A 17,809-nucleotide genomic window follows, 5' to 3' on the forward strand; every position below is an offset into this window, starting at 1 on the left:
CGAGATTGGACAAGGGGGTCACCGGAGAGACAGATGAGCTGGAGAGGCAGTGAGTAGGTTGGGGTGAGGGGAGCAGAGTGTGGGGGCTGGACTGTAGTAGGAGGGGGCGAGGTGATGGAGCGTCCTTAGGCTGACGGCAAAGAGTTCGTTGTCTGACGCGGGGGTGGATGGACCGCCGCTGGAGGTTCCTGAGTGGGAAGGCACGGACTGAAATTTATTTTTTTTTTAGATCCAGGCAGCGGAGTGAAGTATGGACTGGAGTGGGGAGGTCAGTGAGGGAGGCTGGTACGGTAATCCAGGTGGGATAGGACGAGTGAGTGCTTGGATCATCGTGATAGCAGGAGAGGAGGGGGCGGATTTTAGCGATGCCGTGAAGGTAGACCCAGCAGGATTTGGGGACGGATTGAGCCAGGTGGGTCGATACTGCTTTCTACTACAAGCTAGCGACTGTGTGCCGGGCACCGGGAAGACGCTGACCATCAGTTGCCCTGATCCCCGCCCCGGAGGAGCCAAGTCTCGCCCTGTGCGGAGCGCTGCACCGGGCGTCCGGGAGAGTTCAACAGAACTTCCCAAGCGCTTAGTACAGTGCTCTGCACATAGTAAGCACTCAATAAATACGATTGATGATGATGATTTCTGCCCCTGGGCTTACAGTCGACTCTGCACCGAACGCTACCCAGAGCACTTGGGAGGGCGCGCGATCCCCGCCCTCGAGGGACTTACGGTCTAGCGGAGAGGCGGCGACGGCTCTGAGTTGGGGTCTGGAGGGATCGGGGAGCCTCTCGCACTCACGGGCCGCCGCCTCCACCCCGCAGGTCCACAACCGCAACCTGCTGTCCCTGGACTTCGACCGCGTGACGCGTACGGAGAAGATCTACGACGACCACCGCAAGTTCACGCTGCGGATCCTGTACGACCGGGCCGGGCGGCCCAGCCTCTGGTCCCCCAGCAGCCGGCTCAACGGGGTCAACGTCACCTACACCCCGGCCGGGCTGGTCGCCGGCATCCAGCGGGGCACCGTGTCGGAGAGGATGGACTACGACCGGGCCGGACGCATCACCTCCAGGACCTTCGCCGACGGGACGACGTGGTCCTACACCTACCTGGAGAAGGTTGGGGGGGGGCCGGCCGGATGGTGGGAGGGTTGACCGTGCGTCCCCCCGTGCTGGACGGTCCGCTAGGACGGAACGGTTCCCGCCGGGCACGGCCGGTCGCCCGGGGTCTTCGGATGCCGCGTACCGGATCACCGGAGGGAGAGTCGGGAGAGGCTGTAACTACAGAATAGTAATGACGGCACCGGTTCGACGCTTACCGCGTGCCGAACGCCCACTTTTCTAAGCGTTGGGTTGGACCCAAGTTTATCAAGCTGAATACAGTCCCCGTCCCACACGAGGCTGTAAATAATAATGATAATAATGATGATGGCATTTGTTAAGCGCTTACTATGTGCAAAGCACTGTTCTAAGCGCTGGGGGGGATACAAGGTGATCAAGTTGTCCCCATTTTTACAGATGAGGTAAAAACACGCACACGTGCATTCGCTCACGCACCAAAAGACCCCACCTTCTTTAGGCTCCTCGCTAAATCCGGGTGACCGTTTTGGGCCAGACCCCCGGCGAGGTAGCTAAGACACGGTCCCTGTCCTACGGCGGGAGAGAAGCTCCGCCAGGCAACCGGCTCAGGAGGAGACGGGATAATAATAATAATAATAATAATAATAATGATAGCATTTATTAAGCGCTTTCTATGTGCAGAGCACTGTTCTAAGCGCTGGGGAGGTTACAAGGTGATCAGGTTGCCCCACGGGGGGCTCACAGTCAATCCCCATTTTACAGATGAGGTCACTGAAGCGCAGAGAAGTGAAGTGACTTGCCCAAAGTCACCCAGGTGACAGGTGGCGGAGCTGGGATTTGAACCCATGACCTCTGACTCCAAAGCCCGGGCTCTTTCCAGTAAGCCACGAAGGTGTAGAAGAGAAATCAAGCCCCGCAGTAGGGTGGTGGAGGAGGATTTTACAGGAGGCTAGGGGCTGTGAGGTGGTAGGCTTCATTCGTATTTACTGAGCGTTTACTGCGTGCGAAGCCCTGTACTAAGAGAAGGAGCGCGGCTCGGCGGAAAGAGCCTGGGCTTTGGAGTCAGAGGTCATGGGTTCAAATCCCGGCTCCGCCAGCCGTCAGCAGTGGGACGTTGGGCCAGTCTTGTTTCGTTCTCTGTCTCCCCCTTCTAGACTGTGAGCCCGCTGTTGGGTAGGGACCGTCTCTACATGTTGCCAACTTGGACTTCCCAAGCGCTTAGTACAGTGCTCTGCACACAGGAAGCGCTCAATAAATATGACTGATTGATTGATTCATTCATTCAATCGTATTTATTGAGCGCTTACTGTGTGCAGAGCACTGTACTAAGCGCTTGGGAAGTCCAAATTGGCAACATATAGAGACGGTCCCTACCCAACAGCGGGCTCACAGTCTAGAAGGGGGAGACAGACGACAAAACAAAACAAGTAGACAGGCATCAATACCACCAGAATAAATAGAATTATAGAAATATAAACATCATTAATTCATTCATTCAGTCGTATTTATTGAGGGCTTACTGTGTGCGGGGCACTGTACTAAGCGCTTGGGAAGTACGGTTCGGCAACAGATAGAGACAATCCCTTCCCAACAACGGGCTCACAGTCTAGAAGGGGGAGACAGACGACAAAACAAAACAAGCAGACGGGCGTCAATACCATCAGAAAAAAAAACAGATCATCATCATCATCAGTCGTATTTATTGAGCGCTTACTATGTGCAGAGCACTGTACTAAGCGCTTGGGAAGTACAAATTGGCAACATACAGAGACAGTCCCCACCCAACAGTGGGCTCACAGTCTAAAAGGGGGAGACAGAGAACAAAACCAAACATACTAACAAAATAAAATAAATAGAATAGATATGTACAAATAAATTAAATAAATAAATAAATAGAGTAAAAAAATATGTACAAGCATATATACACATATACAGGTGCTGTGGGGAAGGGAGGGAGGTAAGATGGGGGGATGGAGAGGGGGACGAGGGGGAGAGGAAGGAAGGGGCTGTGACCAACCTTGTTACCTTGTATCTCTACCTACTTTGTATCTATACTAGCTCCTAGTAATCAATCAATCAATCAATCAATCGTATTTATTGAGCGCTTACTATGTGCAGAGCACTGTACTAAGCGCTTGGGAAGTACAAATTGGCAACACATAGAGACAGTCCCTACCCAACAGTGGGCTCACAGTCTAAAATGGGGAGACAGAGAACAGAACCAAACATACCAATAAAATAAAATAAATAGGATAGAAATGTACAAGTAAAATAAATAAATAAATAAATAGAGTAATAAATATGTACAGCCATATATACATATATACAGGTGCTGTGGGGAAGGGAAGGAGGTAAGATGGGGGGATGGAGAGGGGGACGAGGGGGAGAGGAAGGAAGGGGCTGTGACCAACCTTGTTACCTTGTATCTCTACCTACTTTGTATCTATACTAGCTCCTAGTAATCAATCAATCAATCAATCAATCGTATTTATTGAGCGCTTACTATGTGCAGAGCACTGTACTAAGCGCTTGGGAAGTACAAATTGGCAACACATAGAGACAGTCCCTACCCAACAGTGGGCTCACAGTCTAAAAGGGGGAGACAGAGAACAGAACCAAACATACCAACAAAATAAAATAAATAGGATAGAAATGTACAAGTAAAATAAATAAATAAATAAATAGAGTAATAAATATGTACAACCATATATACATATATACAGGTGCTGTGGGGAAGGGAAGGAGGTAAGATGGGGGGATGGAGAGGGGGACGAGGGGGAGAGGAAGGAAGGGGCTCAGTCTGGGAAGGCCTCCTGGAGGAGGTGAGCTCTCAGCAGGGCCTTGAAGGGAGGAAGAGAGCTAGCTTGGCGGAGGGGCAGAGGGATTGGGGGCATTCCAGGCCCGGGGGATGACGTGGGCCAGGGGTCGACGGCGGGACAGGCGAGAACGAGGTACAGTGAGGAGATCAGCGGTCCCTTAGCGTCTCTGTTCCTCAGTGACCTCATCTGTAAAATGGGGATAAAGACCGGGAGCCCCACGTGGGACGACCCGATCACCCTGTAACCCCCCCGGTGCTTGGCACGTAGTAAGCGCTTAATAAACGCCATCGCTGTTACGCTTATCGTTAGGAAGCGCTTGGGGGAACGCAGTTGAACGGTCACCAGCCCCGTTCCCTGGGGAGCGGGCGAGGGGGCCGGGCTCCCTGACGTCTCCCGCGGGGGGTCCCCCCCCCGCCGTTCCCCCCGCAGTCCACGGTGCTGCTGCTGCCCAGCCAGCGCCAGTACGTGTTCGAGTTCGACGAGAACGAGCGGCTGGCGTCGGTGACCATGCCCAACGTGGCGCGGCAGACGCTGGAGACGGTCCGCTCGGTGGGCTACTACCGGGACATCTACCGGCCCCCCGGGGGCAACGCCTCGGTGGTCCGGGACTTCGGCGCCGACGGGCGCCTGCTGGGCACGCGGTACCTGGGCACGGGCCGGCGGGTGGTGTACCGCTACGGGCCGCTGGCCAAGCTGGCCGAGGTGCTGTACGACGCCACCAGGGTGGCCTTCGGCTACGACGAGGCGGCGGGCACGCTGAAGACGGTCCACTTGCAGGCGGGCGACGGCTTCGCCTGCGCCGTGCGCTTCCGGCAGATCGGGCCCCTGGTGGACCGGCAGCTGTGGCGGTTCGCCGAGGAGGGCCTGGTCCACGCCCGCTTCGACTACCACTACGACAACAGCTTCCGCGTGACCAGCATGCAGGCGGTGGTCAACGAGACGCCGCTGCCCATCGACCTGTACCGCTACGACGACGTGTCGGGCAAGGTGGAGCAGTTCGGCAAGTTCGGCGTCATCTACTACGACGTCAACCAGATCATCACCACGGCCGCCATGACGCGCACCGAGCACCTGGACGCCTACGGCCGCACCAAGGAGGTCCAGTACGAGATCTTCCGCTCGCTCGTCTACTGGCTGACCGTGCGCTACGACGGGGCGGGCCGGGTGGTGGGCCGCGAGCTGCGGGTGGGGCCCTACGCCAACGCCACGCGCTACGCCTACGACTACGACGCGGACGGCCAGCTGCAGGCCGTGGCCCTGGACGGGCGGCCCCTGTGGCGCTACGGCTACGACCCCAACGGCAACCTCCACCTGCTGAGCCCCGGGGGCGGGGCCCGCCTGACCCCGCTGCGCTACGACCCGCGCGACCGCCTGACGCGCCTGGGCGACCTCCACTACCAGCTGGACGAGGACGGCTTCCTGCGGCGGCGGGGCGGGGAGGTCTTCCACTACAGCTCGGCCGGCCTCCTGGCCCGGGCCTCCAGCCGGGCCGGCGGCTGGACCGTGCGCTACCGCTACGACGGGCTGGGCCGCCGCGTGTCCAGCCGGCCGGCCCCCGGCCACCACCTGCAGTTCTTCTACGCCGACCTGGCCCGGCCCACCCGGGTGACCCACCTGTACAACCACTCCAGCGCCGAGATCACCTCGCTCTACTACGACCCGCGGGGCCACCTGTTCGCCATGGAGCGCAGCGGCGGGGCCGAGTTCTACGTGGCCTGCGACGACGTGGGCACGCCGCTGGCCGTCTTCAGCGGCGCCGGCCTCGTGGTCAAGCGGCTCCACTACACCGCCTTCGGCGAGGTCTACGGCGACACCAACCCCGACTTCCAGCTGGCCCTGGGCTACCGCGGCGGCCTCTACGACCCGCTCACCAAGCTGGTGCACCTGGGGCGGCGCGACTACGACGCCCTGGCCGGACGCTGGACCGGCCCGGACCCGGACGTCTGGAGGCGGCTCGCCGGCGGGCAGCTCCGCCCCTTCAACCTCTACGCCTTCCAGGACAACAACCCCGTCGGCCACGCGCAGGACGTCCGCTGCTACATGACCGGTGAGCCGGCGGGAGGCGGGCCCGGGACGGCCCCGGGGCCGGGGTGACCGACCCCCCGGCTCCCGGGGGGCCGGGATGGGCAGCCCTCTGGTCTTGTGTCCCCCGTTGCAGACGTCAACAGCTGGCTGCGCACGTTCGGGTTCCAGCTGCACAACGTGATCCCGGGCTTCCCCGGGCCGGACGGCACGGCCACGCAGCCCTCCTACGAGCTGACCCGCACGCAGACCAGGACCCAGGAGTGGGACGACAGCAAGGTGAGACGGGGCCGGGCGGCAGGGCGGTGGGCGGCGGGTCCGGGGGGCCCACCCGCCCGGGTCGCTCACGCCCCCCCACCCCGCGGCTCTCCCCAGTCCATCCTCGGGGTGCAGTGCGACGTGCAGAAGCAGCTGAAGGCCTTCGTCACCCTGGAGCGGTTCGAGCAGCTGGGCGAGGCCGTGGGCGGCGGCTGCGGGCGGGCCCCGGAGGGCGGCCGCTTCGCCGCGGGAGGCTCCGTCTTCGGCAAGGGGGTCAAGTTCGCCCTGAAGGACGGCCGGGTGACCACCGACATCACCGGCTCGGCCAGCGAGGACGGGCGCCGGGTGGCGGCCGTGCTGGACGGCGCCCGCTACCTGGAGCGGCTGCACTTCACGCTGGACGGGGTGGACACCCACTACTTCGTCAAGCCGGGGCCCCCCGAGGGCGACCTGGCGGTGCTGGGGCTGAGCGGCGGCCGGCGGACCCTGGACGGGGGCCTGGACGTGACCGTGGCCCAGGTCGGGGCCGCCGCGCCGGGAGGCCGGACGAGACGTTTCACCGACGTGCAGCTGCGGCGCGGGGCCCTGTGCCTGCATACCCGCTACGGCGCCAGCCCGGACGAGGAGCGGGCGCGGGTGCTGGGGCTGGCCCGCGAGCGGGCCGTGGCCGGGGCCTGGGCGCGCGAGCGGCAGCGCCTGCGGGACGGCGAGGACGGGGCCCGGGCCTGGAGCGAGGCCGAGCGGCGGCAGCTGCTGGCCACCGGCCGCGTGCCCGGCTACGACGGCTTCTTCGTCCTGGCGCCCGAGCGCTACCCCGAGCTGGCCGACAGCGAACACAACGTCCGCTTTGTGCGACAGAGCGAGATGGGCAAGAGGTGACACGGCCGGACGGCCGACCGACCGCCGCCGGGCGGGACGACGGAGGGGGCGGCGGCGGCGGCCCACGCCGGGCGCGAGCCAAGGGTGGTTTACTTTCCGTCGCGTGGTCGGTGAAAAAGACGTCTCGTTTCCCCTCTGTGTTTCTCTCCCGCGCACGTGTGCCGTTTCCCCGTTGTCCTCTCCTTCCCGCCGTCGCTCCCCCTTCCCCGGGGGGCCCCGACCCCTCCTCGAGACGCCGGGGAAGGGGAGGGCCGATGCTCAGTGACCCTGGACGTCTGTGCTCGCGTGTCTCAGCCGCGGATGGGGTCCCGGGCTCTGATCCCGAGGTGAAACGTCCGTGGTTTTCCTTCGCGAGTTCCGTCCGAGGGCCCCGGCTGGGCCCGCCGACCCTCTCAGTGGAGACGAGGAGCCTCGCTGATGCCGCGGGTCCTGGGGAGGAGCGGGCTGGGCTCGGGGACTGACGGGCCCCAGGGGCACCAGGGTTGCCAGTCTGGGCATTTACCGAGCGGTCACTCTGGACCAAGCACCGGGGGTGAGAGGGGAGAGTGGGATGGGACGCAGCCCCCCGTCGCCCCGGCCGGGGCTCAGTTTCGGGGCGGCGGGGCGAGGGGGAGCAGAGGTTTGGTTCCCACTGTGAGGAAATGGAGGCCCAGAGAGGTGAAGTTGACACGGGCCCTGGTCTCTCTTTCCCCGGAGCCTCAGTCTCACTTAGTCCCCCCCGGGGCCAGCTGGTGGTCGAGGACGTGGGCCTGACCTCTTAAGCCGGGGTGGGCGATGGCTTCTCCGGGAGCGGGGCGAAACCATCCCCTTCGACCCTTCCCGAAGACACCGCGCGGAACCAAGAGGGGGACGCGAGGCCCTCCTGCCCCATCCCAGGGCAGGGAGACGGGGAGTCCGCGCCGGGTTGGCCCGGAAGCGGGCGGTACGGCGGGTCCGGGGGGGGGGGGCCTAGGCACCTGCCAGCCACGGCAGGGATGCGAGGAGGGGAGAGGCAAGTGCCAATACGCTAAGGGAAGGGCCAGATGGTCACCCCCACCCCCCGGTTATCTTTGTCTTCCTGCCACCGTGTCTGCCCACCCATCTTCACCCCCTGCCCCACCCCGCCACTGTGCCCATCTCACTGCAAACCACCAGTGCGGCCCTCGAGCCGCCCGCCTTGACCTCCCCACGGGCCCTGAGGGGGGCGGGGAGAGGGCACGGATTCCCGTCAGGAATCGTCCACCTTCCCCCCGCCCCGGTGTCTGAAGCCAGGGAGAGCTAAGCCCTTGCCGGCATCGCCTCCCCACGCACACCTCAGAGGGGGGCATCGGGTCTCCCACCGCCCCTCAGGGAAGGACTTTGCATCAAAGCCGTCCCGAGGGGCCAATGCCTGGGGCGGAGGGGGTTCCCAATGCCTGGAACCGATTTTGAGAATTTTTTTTCTCTCGACACTCTGTGTTTCTAACGAACACCGTATGCCGGACTCTGTAAATACTGTGGGGCTGTAAATAAATGCAGTTGTAGATACCTTCTAGAGATACCAAGCAGCAGTGACCTTGTGTAGCCTTCGTGGACAAATAAAAGGATATTTTGTGTTTAACGGCTTCTTCTGGGGGCGGGTGGCCGGCCGGGAGGGACCGGTTTCCTTGTGCTGAGGTTTTTTAGGTAAAATTTCAGTCATCATACATTCATATTCCCTTTTTCTCTTTCTCTTCCTCTTTCTATCACACGCATGCACGCACATGTCTCAAAAGTACTGGCTAAGCACCTTCCATGGGCAGGGACCCTACCTACAGAATAATAAGAATAATGACGGTATCTGTTAAGCGCTTACTATGTGCAAAGCACTGTTCTATAAGCACTGGGGAGGTTACAAGGGGATCAGGTTGTCCTCACAGTTTTAATCCCCATTTTCCAGTTGAGGTAACGGAGGCGCAGAGAAGTGAAGTGACTTGCCCAAAATCACACAGATGACAGTTGGCGGAGCTGGGATTTGAACCCCGACTCCAAAGCCCCTGATGTTTCCATGGAGCCAAATCAGATCACCCGCTTCTGCCTGTCCTCAGGGAGGCTAGCATCTCATGGGGGGAGGAAACCAGATAACTTCATCAACAGAATCTACTTACCGCGTGTAGAATGATGTACTAAACATCTGAGAGAAGCAACGACAACTAAAACACAGACTCCCGGCCCCAGTGGAATTTTCAATCTAATGGGTTTGTTTAATAAATAGTAGTTTGACGGTGTACAGAGAACTGGACAAAGCATATGGCGGGGTACAACTGAGGCAGTTGAGGAGTCAAGGAGTTGGTAGTCTACAGTGTAGAGAACACTGTACTGAGCGCTTAGGAGAGTCCAATAGAGTCAGGAGGTATGATTGAGCACAGTAAGTGCTCAATAAATACGATTGAATGAATGATTCCTGCCCTTGAGGAGTTTAGGAGAATACAGCCGCTGACTCTACCTTTTTTTTTTTTAAATGGTCTTTGCTCAGCGCTCGCTAGAAGCCAGGCACTGTATTAAATGCTGGGGTAGATATAAGGTTGGACACAGTTCAAGTCCCACATGAGGCTCACGGTCTTTACCCCCATTTTACAGATGAGATAACCGAGGCACAGGGAAGGTAAGTATTGTTCTCTGTCTCCCCCTTTTAGACTGTGAGCCCACTGTTGGGTAGGGACTGTCTCTATATGTTGCCAACCTGTACTTCCCAAGCGCTCAGTACAGTGCTCTGCACACAGTAAGTGCTCAATAAATGGAATTGACGATGATGATGATGATGATGACTTGCCCCAAATCACCCAGCAGACGAGTGGTGGAGCCGGGATTAGAACGCAGGTCCTCTGCTTTCCGGGCCCACGCTCTTTCTATTAGGACACGCTGCTTCTCACTGCCCCTTTCGTGCCACCGACACTGAGCCCTCATGGATCTCCAGTGGTCCCCTCCTTGCCAGGCCTACTGGATGGACTCCACTCTATCCTCATCCTCCCCTGACACCGGGGACCGTTTCCACACGCTGACACTTTAGTCCGTCCAAGACTGACCGCATCAATGGGCTGTCGGCTCCTTGAAGGCAGGGATCGTGCGGCACCCTCCCAAGTGCTCGGTAAAGTGCTCTGCACACAACGAGCTGCGACCTCCTTGGGTAGGGATCGTGCCAACCGCCGGCTGGACTCCACGGAGCACTCAGTCCAGTGCTTGGCACAGCGTAAGGGCTCAATAAGTAACACTAGTTGACGGATGAAATAGATGTGCCGACCCTCTTACATCGACGGGAGCCTCCGGGGGGGGACAGAAACGCATCCAACCTGATTGACTTGTATCTCCCCTGATGCTTAGTACACGGCTTGGCACAGAGCAAGTGCTTAGTAAGTACCACAACAATAAAATAATCATCCATCTAATTTTTCCATCACAGTCGACGCCCTCCTCGATCTCCCAAGCCTTCAATCTCGGCATGTTCCTCGAGTCCTGGTCCTCTTTCAACTCTCACGTTGCCCGGATTGGCCCCTTCCTCTCCGTCCAAACGGTCACCCACCTGGTCCAGGTACGCATCCTATCCCAGCTGGATGACTGGATCGGCTTCTTCCCTGGTCTCCCTGCCTCCGGCCTCTCCGGTCCGCCCAGCGCGCTGCTGCCTGGATCATTTTTCTAAAATGAATTAAAATAAAATCATTATTGTTATTTTTATTGTTGTTGTTATTATCGCTGCGTTTGTCAAGCGCTGTTCTAAGCGCTGGGGTAAATTCAAGTTAAGGCAGACAGTCCTGACAGTCCACAAGGGACTCGCAGTTTAAGTAGGAGGGGGAAATCCCCATTTTACTGATGAGAAAACCGAGGCACAGAGATGGGAAGTGACTTGCCCAGGGTCATGCAGAAGGCAACGGGCAGAGCCAGGATTAGAACCCAGGTCCTCGGATTCCCAGGCCTGGGCTCTTTCCATTTGGCCGCCGTACACGTCTCCCCTCTCCTCTCCTCCTCGAGTATGAACCTTCACCATCTCTCTCCCACTCTGCCCTCAAGCTAACGTCCTCCCTGCGCCTCATCCTCATAATAATAATAATAATAATAATGATGGCATTTATTAAGCGCTTACTATGTGCAAAGCACTGTTCTAAGCGCTGGGGAGATTACAAGAGGTGAACCCCCTTCACCATCTCTCTCCCACTCTGTCCCTCAAGCTAACATCCTCCCTGCGCCTCACCTTCATAATAATAATAATAATAATGATGGCATTTATTAAGCGCTTACTATGTGCCAAGCACTGTTCTAAGCGCTGGGGAGGTTACAAGGTGATCAGATGGTCCCACGTGGGGCTCACAATCTTAATCCCCGTTTTACAGATGAGGGAACTGAGGCCCAGGGAAGTGAAGTGACTTGCCCCAAATCACACAGCTGACAAGCGGCGGAGCCAGGATTTGAACCCATGACCTCTGACTCCCAAGCCCGGGCTCTTTCCACGGAGCCACGCTGCTTCTCTAGGCTTTACAGCAGCAGCGTGGCATACTGGAAAGGGCACGGGCTTGGGGGTCAGAGGTCAGCGCTTAGAACAGTGCTTTGCACATAGTAAGCGCTTAATAGATGCCATTATTATTACTATTATTATGGGTTCAAATCCCGGCTGCTTCCCGCCGTAATAATGATGGTATTTGTTAAGCGCTTACTATGTGCCAAGCACTGTTCTAAGCTACCGACCTCACCTCACTGATCTGCTACAGCACGGCCTGCGCCCATCGCTCCTCTGGCACCGGTTTGGTCGCTGTGCCACAATCTCATCACCGATCCCTTTCCCACGTCCTCCCTCTTGCCTAAAACTCCCTGCCCCCTCCATATAATAATAATAATAATAATAATAATAATAATAATAATAATAATAAAATAATTGTATTTGTTAAGCACTTACTCTATGCTAAGCACTGTTCTAACCACTGGAGCAGATACAAGGTAATCAGGTTGTCCCCCGTGGGGCTCACAGTCTTCATCCCCATTTGACAGATGAGGGAACAGAGGCCCAGAGAAGTGAAGCGACTTGTCCAAAGCCGCACAGCCGACCCGTGGCGGAGCCGGGATTAGAACCCACGTCCTCTGACTCCCAAGCCCGGGCTCTTTCCACTGAGCCACGCCGCTTCTCAACTAGCCCCCCACTCTCCTCACTTTCAGAGCCTTATTAAGGTCACATCTTAGAGAGGCGGCGTGGCTCAGTGGAAAGAGCCCGGGCTTGGGAGTCAGAGGTCATGGGTTCCAATCCCGGCTCCGCCACTTGTCGGCTGTGCGGCTTTGGGCAAGTCGCTTCACTTCACTGGGCCTCAGTTCCCTCATCTGTAAATAATAATAATAATGGCATTTGTTCAGCGCTTACTATGTGCACAGCACTGTTCTAAGCGCAGGGGAGGGTACAAGGTGATCAGGCTGTCCCACGTGGGGCTCACAATCTTAATCCCCATGTTACAGATGAGGGAACTGAGGCTCAGAGAAGTTAAGTGACTTGCCCAAGGTCACACAGCAGACATGTGGCGGAGCCGGGATTCGAACCCATGACCTCTGACTCCAAAGCCCAGGCTCTTTCCACTGAGCCACGCTGGGATTAAGACTGTGAGCCCCCCGTGGGACAATTTAATCACCTTGTATCCTCCCCAGCGCTGAGAACAGGGCTAACAGGGAACTGAGGCACAGAGAAGTGACTTGCCCAAAGTCACACAGCTGACAAGTGGCGGGGAGGCTGATTCAGTAATTAAGGTAGAGAAGCAGCGTGGCTTAAGTGGAAAGAGCAGGGATTTGGGAGTCAGCGGTCTTGAGTTCTAATCCCTGCTCTTTCCACTTAAGCCACGCTGCTTCTCTACCTTAATTACTGAATCAGCCTCCTCGCCGAATCTGTTGCCTCCTGTCTCCCCCGGCGTCCAGTACAGAGTTCACGCCGCTGCCCGGATCCTGTTTCTAAAAATCTATTCTGTTCCCATCTCCCCACTCCTCAAGAACCTCCAGTTCGCCCAACCCCACTTGGAACAGAAACTTTGTGCCATAATAATAATAATAATGGCATTTATTAAGCGCTTACTATGTGCAAAGCACTGTTCTGAGCGCTGGGGAGGTTACAAGGTGATCAGGTAGTCCCACGAAGGGCTCACAGTCTTAATTCCCATTTTACAGATGAGGTAACTGAGGCACAGAGAAGTTAAGTGACTTGCCCAAAGTCACACAGCTGACATTTGGTGGAGCCGGGATTGCCCCCATCCTCCCTCTGGCCTCGAACTCCCTTCCCCTTCGTACTTGCCACCATTTTTCCCACCTTCAAAGCCTTATTAAAAATAATCCCACCTCCTCCAGGAAGCCTTCCCTGACTAAGCCCTCATTACCCCCCACTTCCCCTCCCTTCTGCGTCAATTTGTTTTCTTTTAGCATTTGATAGTCCCCCAACACACCCTGGCTTTCACACCTACCCACTTCACCCGTCCTCATAACCTCACACACCATCCTCACACGCCTCTTTCACACCCACTTAATAATAATAATAATGACGGCATTTATTAAAGCGCTTACTCTGTGCGAAGCACTGTTCTAAGCGCTGGAGAGGTTACAAGCAGTTCAGGTTGTCCCACGGGGGGCTCACAGTCTTCATCCCCATTTTACAGATGAGGGAACTGAGGCACAGAGAGGTGAAGTGACTTGTCCCAAGTCACACGGCTGACAATTGGCAGAGCCGGAATTCGAACCCACGACCCCTGACTCCAAATCCCGTGCTCTTTCCACTGAGCCATGCTGCTTCTCACTTTCGCTTTCCCCCACGCACACCCACGCACGTTCACGCAGGCTCATTTTCTTTCTCTCACACACATACCCACTCAATTTCCCCCTCATTCAATCGTATTTATTGAGCGTTTACTGTGTGCAGACCACTGTACTAAGCGCTTGGGAAGTACAAGTTGGCAACATATAGAGACGGTCCCTACCCAACCACACATCCTCACACTTTCTCTCTCAAAAGCACACAACCACACACCCACAAACTCACATTTTCTCTCTCAAAAGCCCACAACCTCACACCCGCACTCACTTTCTCTTAAAAGCACACAACCCCATATGCACCCACACCCCCTCACGCTTCCTCTCACACACACATCCTCAATTTTCTCTCACACAAACACACCCCCTCACATTTTCTCTCCCACCCTCATTTTCTCACCCACACCCTCACACGGTCACACACAGACCCCCTCAGACGGTCTCTCACACAACCATACCCTCACATTTTCTCTCACACACACACGTACCCTCACACTCTCACACTGTCACAGGCGGACACTCTCAGATTGTCTCACATTTTTTCTCACACACACGTACCCTCACACCCTCACACGGTCACACACAGACACCCTCAGATTGTCTCTCACAAACGCACACCCCCTCACATTTTCTCTCCCACTCTCACTTTCTCGCCCACACCCTCACACTGTCACAGGTGAACCCCCTCAGACTGTCTCTCACACAACCATACCCTCACATTTTTTCTCACACACACGTACCCTCACACGGTCACACACAGACACACTCAGATTTTCTCTCTCACACACACACACCCCCTCACATCACATTTTCTCTCCCACCCTCACTTTCTCGCCCACACCCTCACACTGTCACAGGCAGACACCCTCAGGTTGTCTCTCACACAACCATACCCTCACATTTTCTCTCACACACACGTACCCTCACACTCTCACACCCTCACACGGTCACACACAGACACCCTCAGATTGTCTCACACACACACACACACACACACACCCTCACATTTTCTCTCCCACCCTGACTTTCTCGCCCACACCCTCACACTGTCACAGGCGGACCCCCCCAGATTGTCTCTCACACAACCATACCCTCACATTTCCTCTCACACACACGTACCATCACATTCTCACACTGTCACAGGCGGACCCCCTCAGATTGTCTCTCTCACAAGCACACCCTCACATTTTCTCTCACACACACACACTCTCACACGGTCACACACAGACACCCTCAGATTGCCTCTCACACAACCACACCCTCACATTTTCTCACACACACGTACCCTCACACTCCCATCATCATCATCATCATCAATCGTATTTACTGAGTGCTTACTGTGTGCAGAGCACCGTTACTAAGCACTTGGGAAGTACAAGTTGGCAACACGTAGAGACAGTCCCTACCCAACAGTGGGCTCACAGTCTAAAAGGGGGAGACAGAGAACAAAACCAAACATACTAACAAAATAAAATAAATAGATATGTACAAGTAAAATAAATAAATAAATAGAGTAATAAATATGCATTTATTTATACATATAAAATATACATATACATATACATATGCATATACATATAAAATATACATATAAAATACTCTCACACTGTCACAGGCGAACACCCTCAGACTGTCTCTCACACAACCATACCCTCACAATTTCTTTCACACACACGTACCCTCACACGGTCACACAAAGACACCCTCACACTCTCTCACAGTCAGCCACCTCATATTTTTTCTCTCACACTCACACACCCTCACACTTTCTCTCTCACACACACACCCCTTCACACTTTCTCACACACGCACACCCCCTCACACTTCCTCGCTCTCTCTCTCACACACAGCGGGGCTCGGGGGAAAGAGCCCGGGCTTGGGAGTCAGAGGTCGTGGGTTCTAATCCCGCCTCCGCCACTTGTCAGCTACGTGACCTTGGGCAAGTCACTTCACTTCTCTGGGCCTCAGTTCCCTCATCTGTAAAATGGGGATGACAACTGTGCGCCCCACATGGGACAACCTCATAACCTTGTAACCTCCCCAGCGATTAGAACAGTGCTTGGCACATAGTAAGCGCTTAATAAACGCCAACATTATTATTATTATTATACACACACGGACCCACACTTTACTGCCCATTGGGTGGTGACTCCAGGCCTCCCTCGGCCCGCTCTCTGACCGAACTTGGCACCTTCCCACCGGGCCAGAAACGTGGCTTAGTGGCTAGAGCCCGAGCTTGGGAGTCAGAGGTCATGGGTTCGAATCCCGGCTCCGCCACTTGTCAGCTGTATGACTCTGGGCAAGTCACTTCACTTCTCTGGGCCTCAGCTCCCTCATCTGTAAAGTGGGGATGAAGACTGTGAGCCCCCCGTGGGACAACCTGATCACCTTGTAATTCCTCTAGCACTTAGAATAGTGCTTTGCACAGAGTAAGCGCTTAATAAATGCTATCATTATTATTATTATTAAAGAGCCCGGGCTTTGGAGTCAGAGGTCATGGGTTCAAGTCCCAGCTCCACCACTTGTCAGCTGCGTGACTCTGGGCAAGTCACTTCACTTCTCTGGGCCTCAGTGACCTCATCTGTAAAGTGAGGGTGAAGACTGTGAGCCCCCCGTGGGACAACCTGACCACCTTGTATCTACCCCAGCGCTTAGAGCTGTGCTTAGCACATAGTAAGCGTTTAATAAATGCTATCATTATTATAAGAAGCATTGTGGCTCAGTGGAAAGAGCACGGGCTTTGGAGTCAGAGGTCATGGGTTCAAATCCCAGCTCCGCCAACTGTCAGATGTGTGACTTTGGGCAAGTCACTTCACTTCTCTGGGCCTCAGTTCCCTCATCTGGAAAATGGGGATGAAGACTGTGAACCCCCCGTGGGACAACCTGATCACCTTGTATCCTCCCCAGCGCTTAGAACAGTGCTTTGCACATAGTAAGCGCTTAATAAATGCCATTATTATTATTATTATCATTATTATTATTATTATTAAAACCCCGACAATGGCGAGTCCTCACCGTGGAAAGCTGGCTCCGGCGACGGCCCCCACTCCTGCCAAGGCCTCGTGGGCCGCCTAGCTTGACATGACGTAATTGACGTGACGTCAGACGTTACGTTAGGAAGCACGTCGTGGGGGGCGGCACGTGGAGCGGCGGCACGTGGAGGGTGACACGTGGAGCGGCGGCACGTGGAGAGGCCACGTGACGCGGCGGCACGTGGAGCCGGCACGTGACGCGGCGGCGCTCAACATCCGGGGATGTGGGCTGGATTGACAGGCCCTGCTCACCCGCTGATTGGCTCCTTCCCGGAGTTGTGGGGCATCCGAGCGCTCTGGATTCTGGGAAATGTAGTCCCCAGGGAGCCAGGCTGACACTACAACTGTGGTGTTTGTTTATTATTAATAATAATAATAATAATGGTATTTGTTAAGCGCTTACTATGTGCCCATCACTGTTTTAGACTGTGAGCCCCCTGTTGGGTAGGGACTTTCTCTATATGTTGCCAGTTTGTACTTCCCAAGCGCTTAGGACAGTGCTCTGCACACAGTAAGCGCTCAATAAATACGATTGATGATGATGATGGGGGGAATGCAAGCTGATAATAATAATAATAATAATAATGGCATTTATTAAGCACTTACTATGTGCAGAGCACTGTTCAAAGCGCTGGGGGGATACAAGGTGATCAAGTTGTCCCACGTGGGGCTCACAGTCTTCATCCCCATTTTACAGATGAGGTAACTGAGGCTCAGAGAAGTGAAGTGACTTGCCCAAGGTCACACAGCAGACAGGTGGCAGAGTGGGGAGTCGAACCCATGACCTCTGACTCCAAAGCCTGTGTTCTTTCCACTGAGCTGTGATCAGGTTGTCCCACATGGGGTTCACAGTCTTCATCTCCATTTTAATAATAATAATAGTAATAATAATAATGGTATTTGCTAAGCGCTTACTATGTGCAAAGCACTGTTCTAAGCGCTGGGGGGGATACAAGGTGATCAGGTT

The 17,809-nt window shown here is 55.8% G+C and overlaps 1 protein-coding gene across 1 annotated transcript in view; it reads left to right on the forward strand.

Moving 5' to 3' along the window:
* Window positions 1-7,133, forward strand: part of TENM4 (teneurin transmembrane protein 4) — a 391,883-nt gene extending 384,750 nt beyond the window's left edge. The window contains exons 33-36 of the mRNA XM_038761748.1: window positions 816-1,112; window positions 4,322-5,939; window positions 6,051-6,193; window positions 6,290-7,133. Coding sequence (XP_038617676.1) covers window positions 816-1,112; window positions 4,322-5,939; window positions 6,051-6,193; window positions 6,290-7,051 — 2,820 coding nt within the window. The 3' untranslated portion in view covers window positions 7,052-7,133. The remainder of the gene's footprint in view (window positions 1-815; window positions 1,113-4,321; window positions 5,940-6,050; window positions 6,194-6,289) is intronic.
* The last annotated feature ends 10,676 nt before the right edge of the window (window positions 7,134-17,809 follow it).

The sequence above is a fragment of the Tachyglossus aculeatus genome, chromosome 20 (genome assembly GCF_015852505.1).
Source record: "Tachyglossus aculeatus isolate mTacAcu1 chromosome 20, mTacAcu1.pri, whole genome shotgun sequence".
Classification (NCBI taxonomy): Eukaryota; Metazoa; Chordata; class Mammalia; order Monotremata; family Tachyglossidae; genus Tachyglossus; species Tachyglossus aculeatus.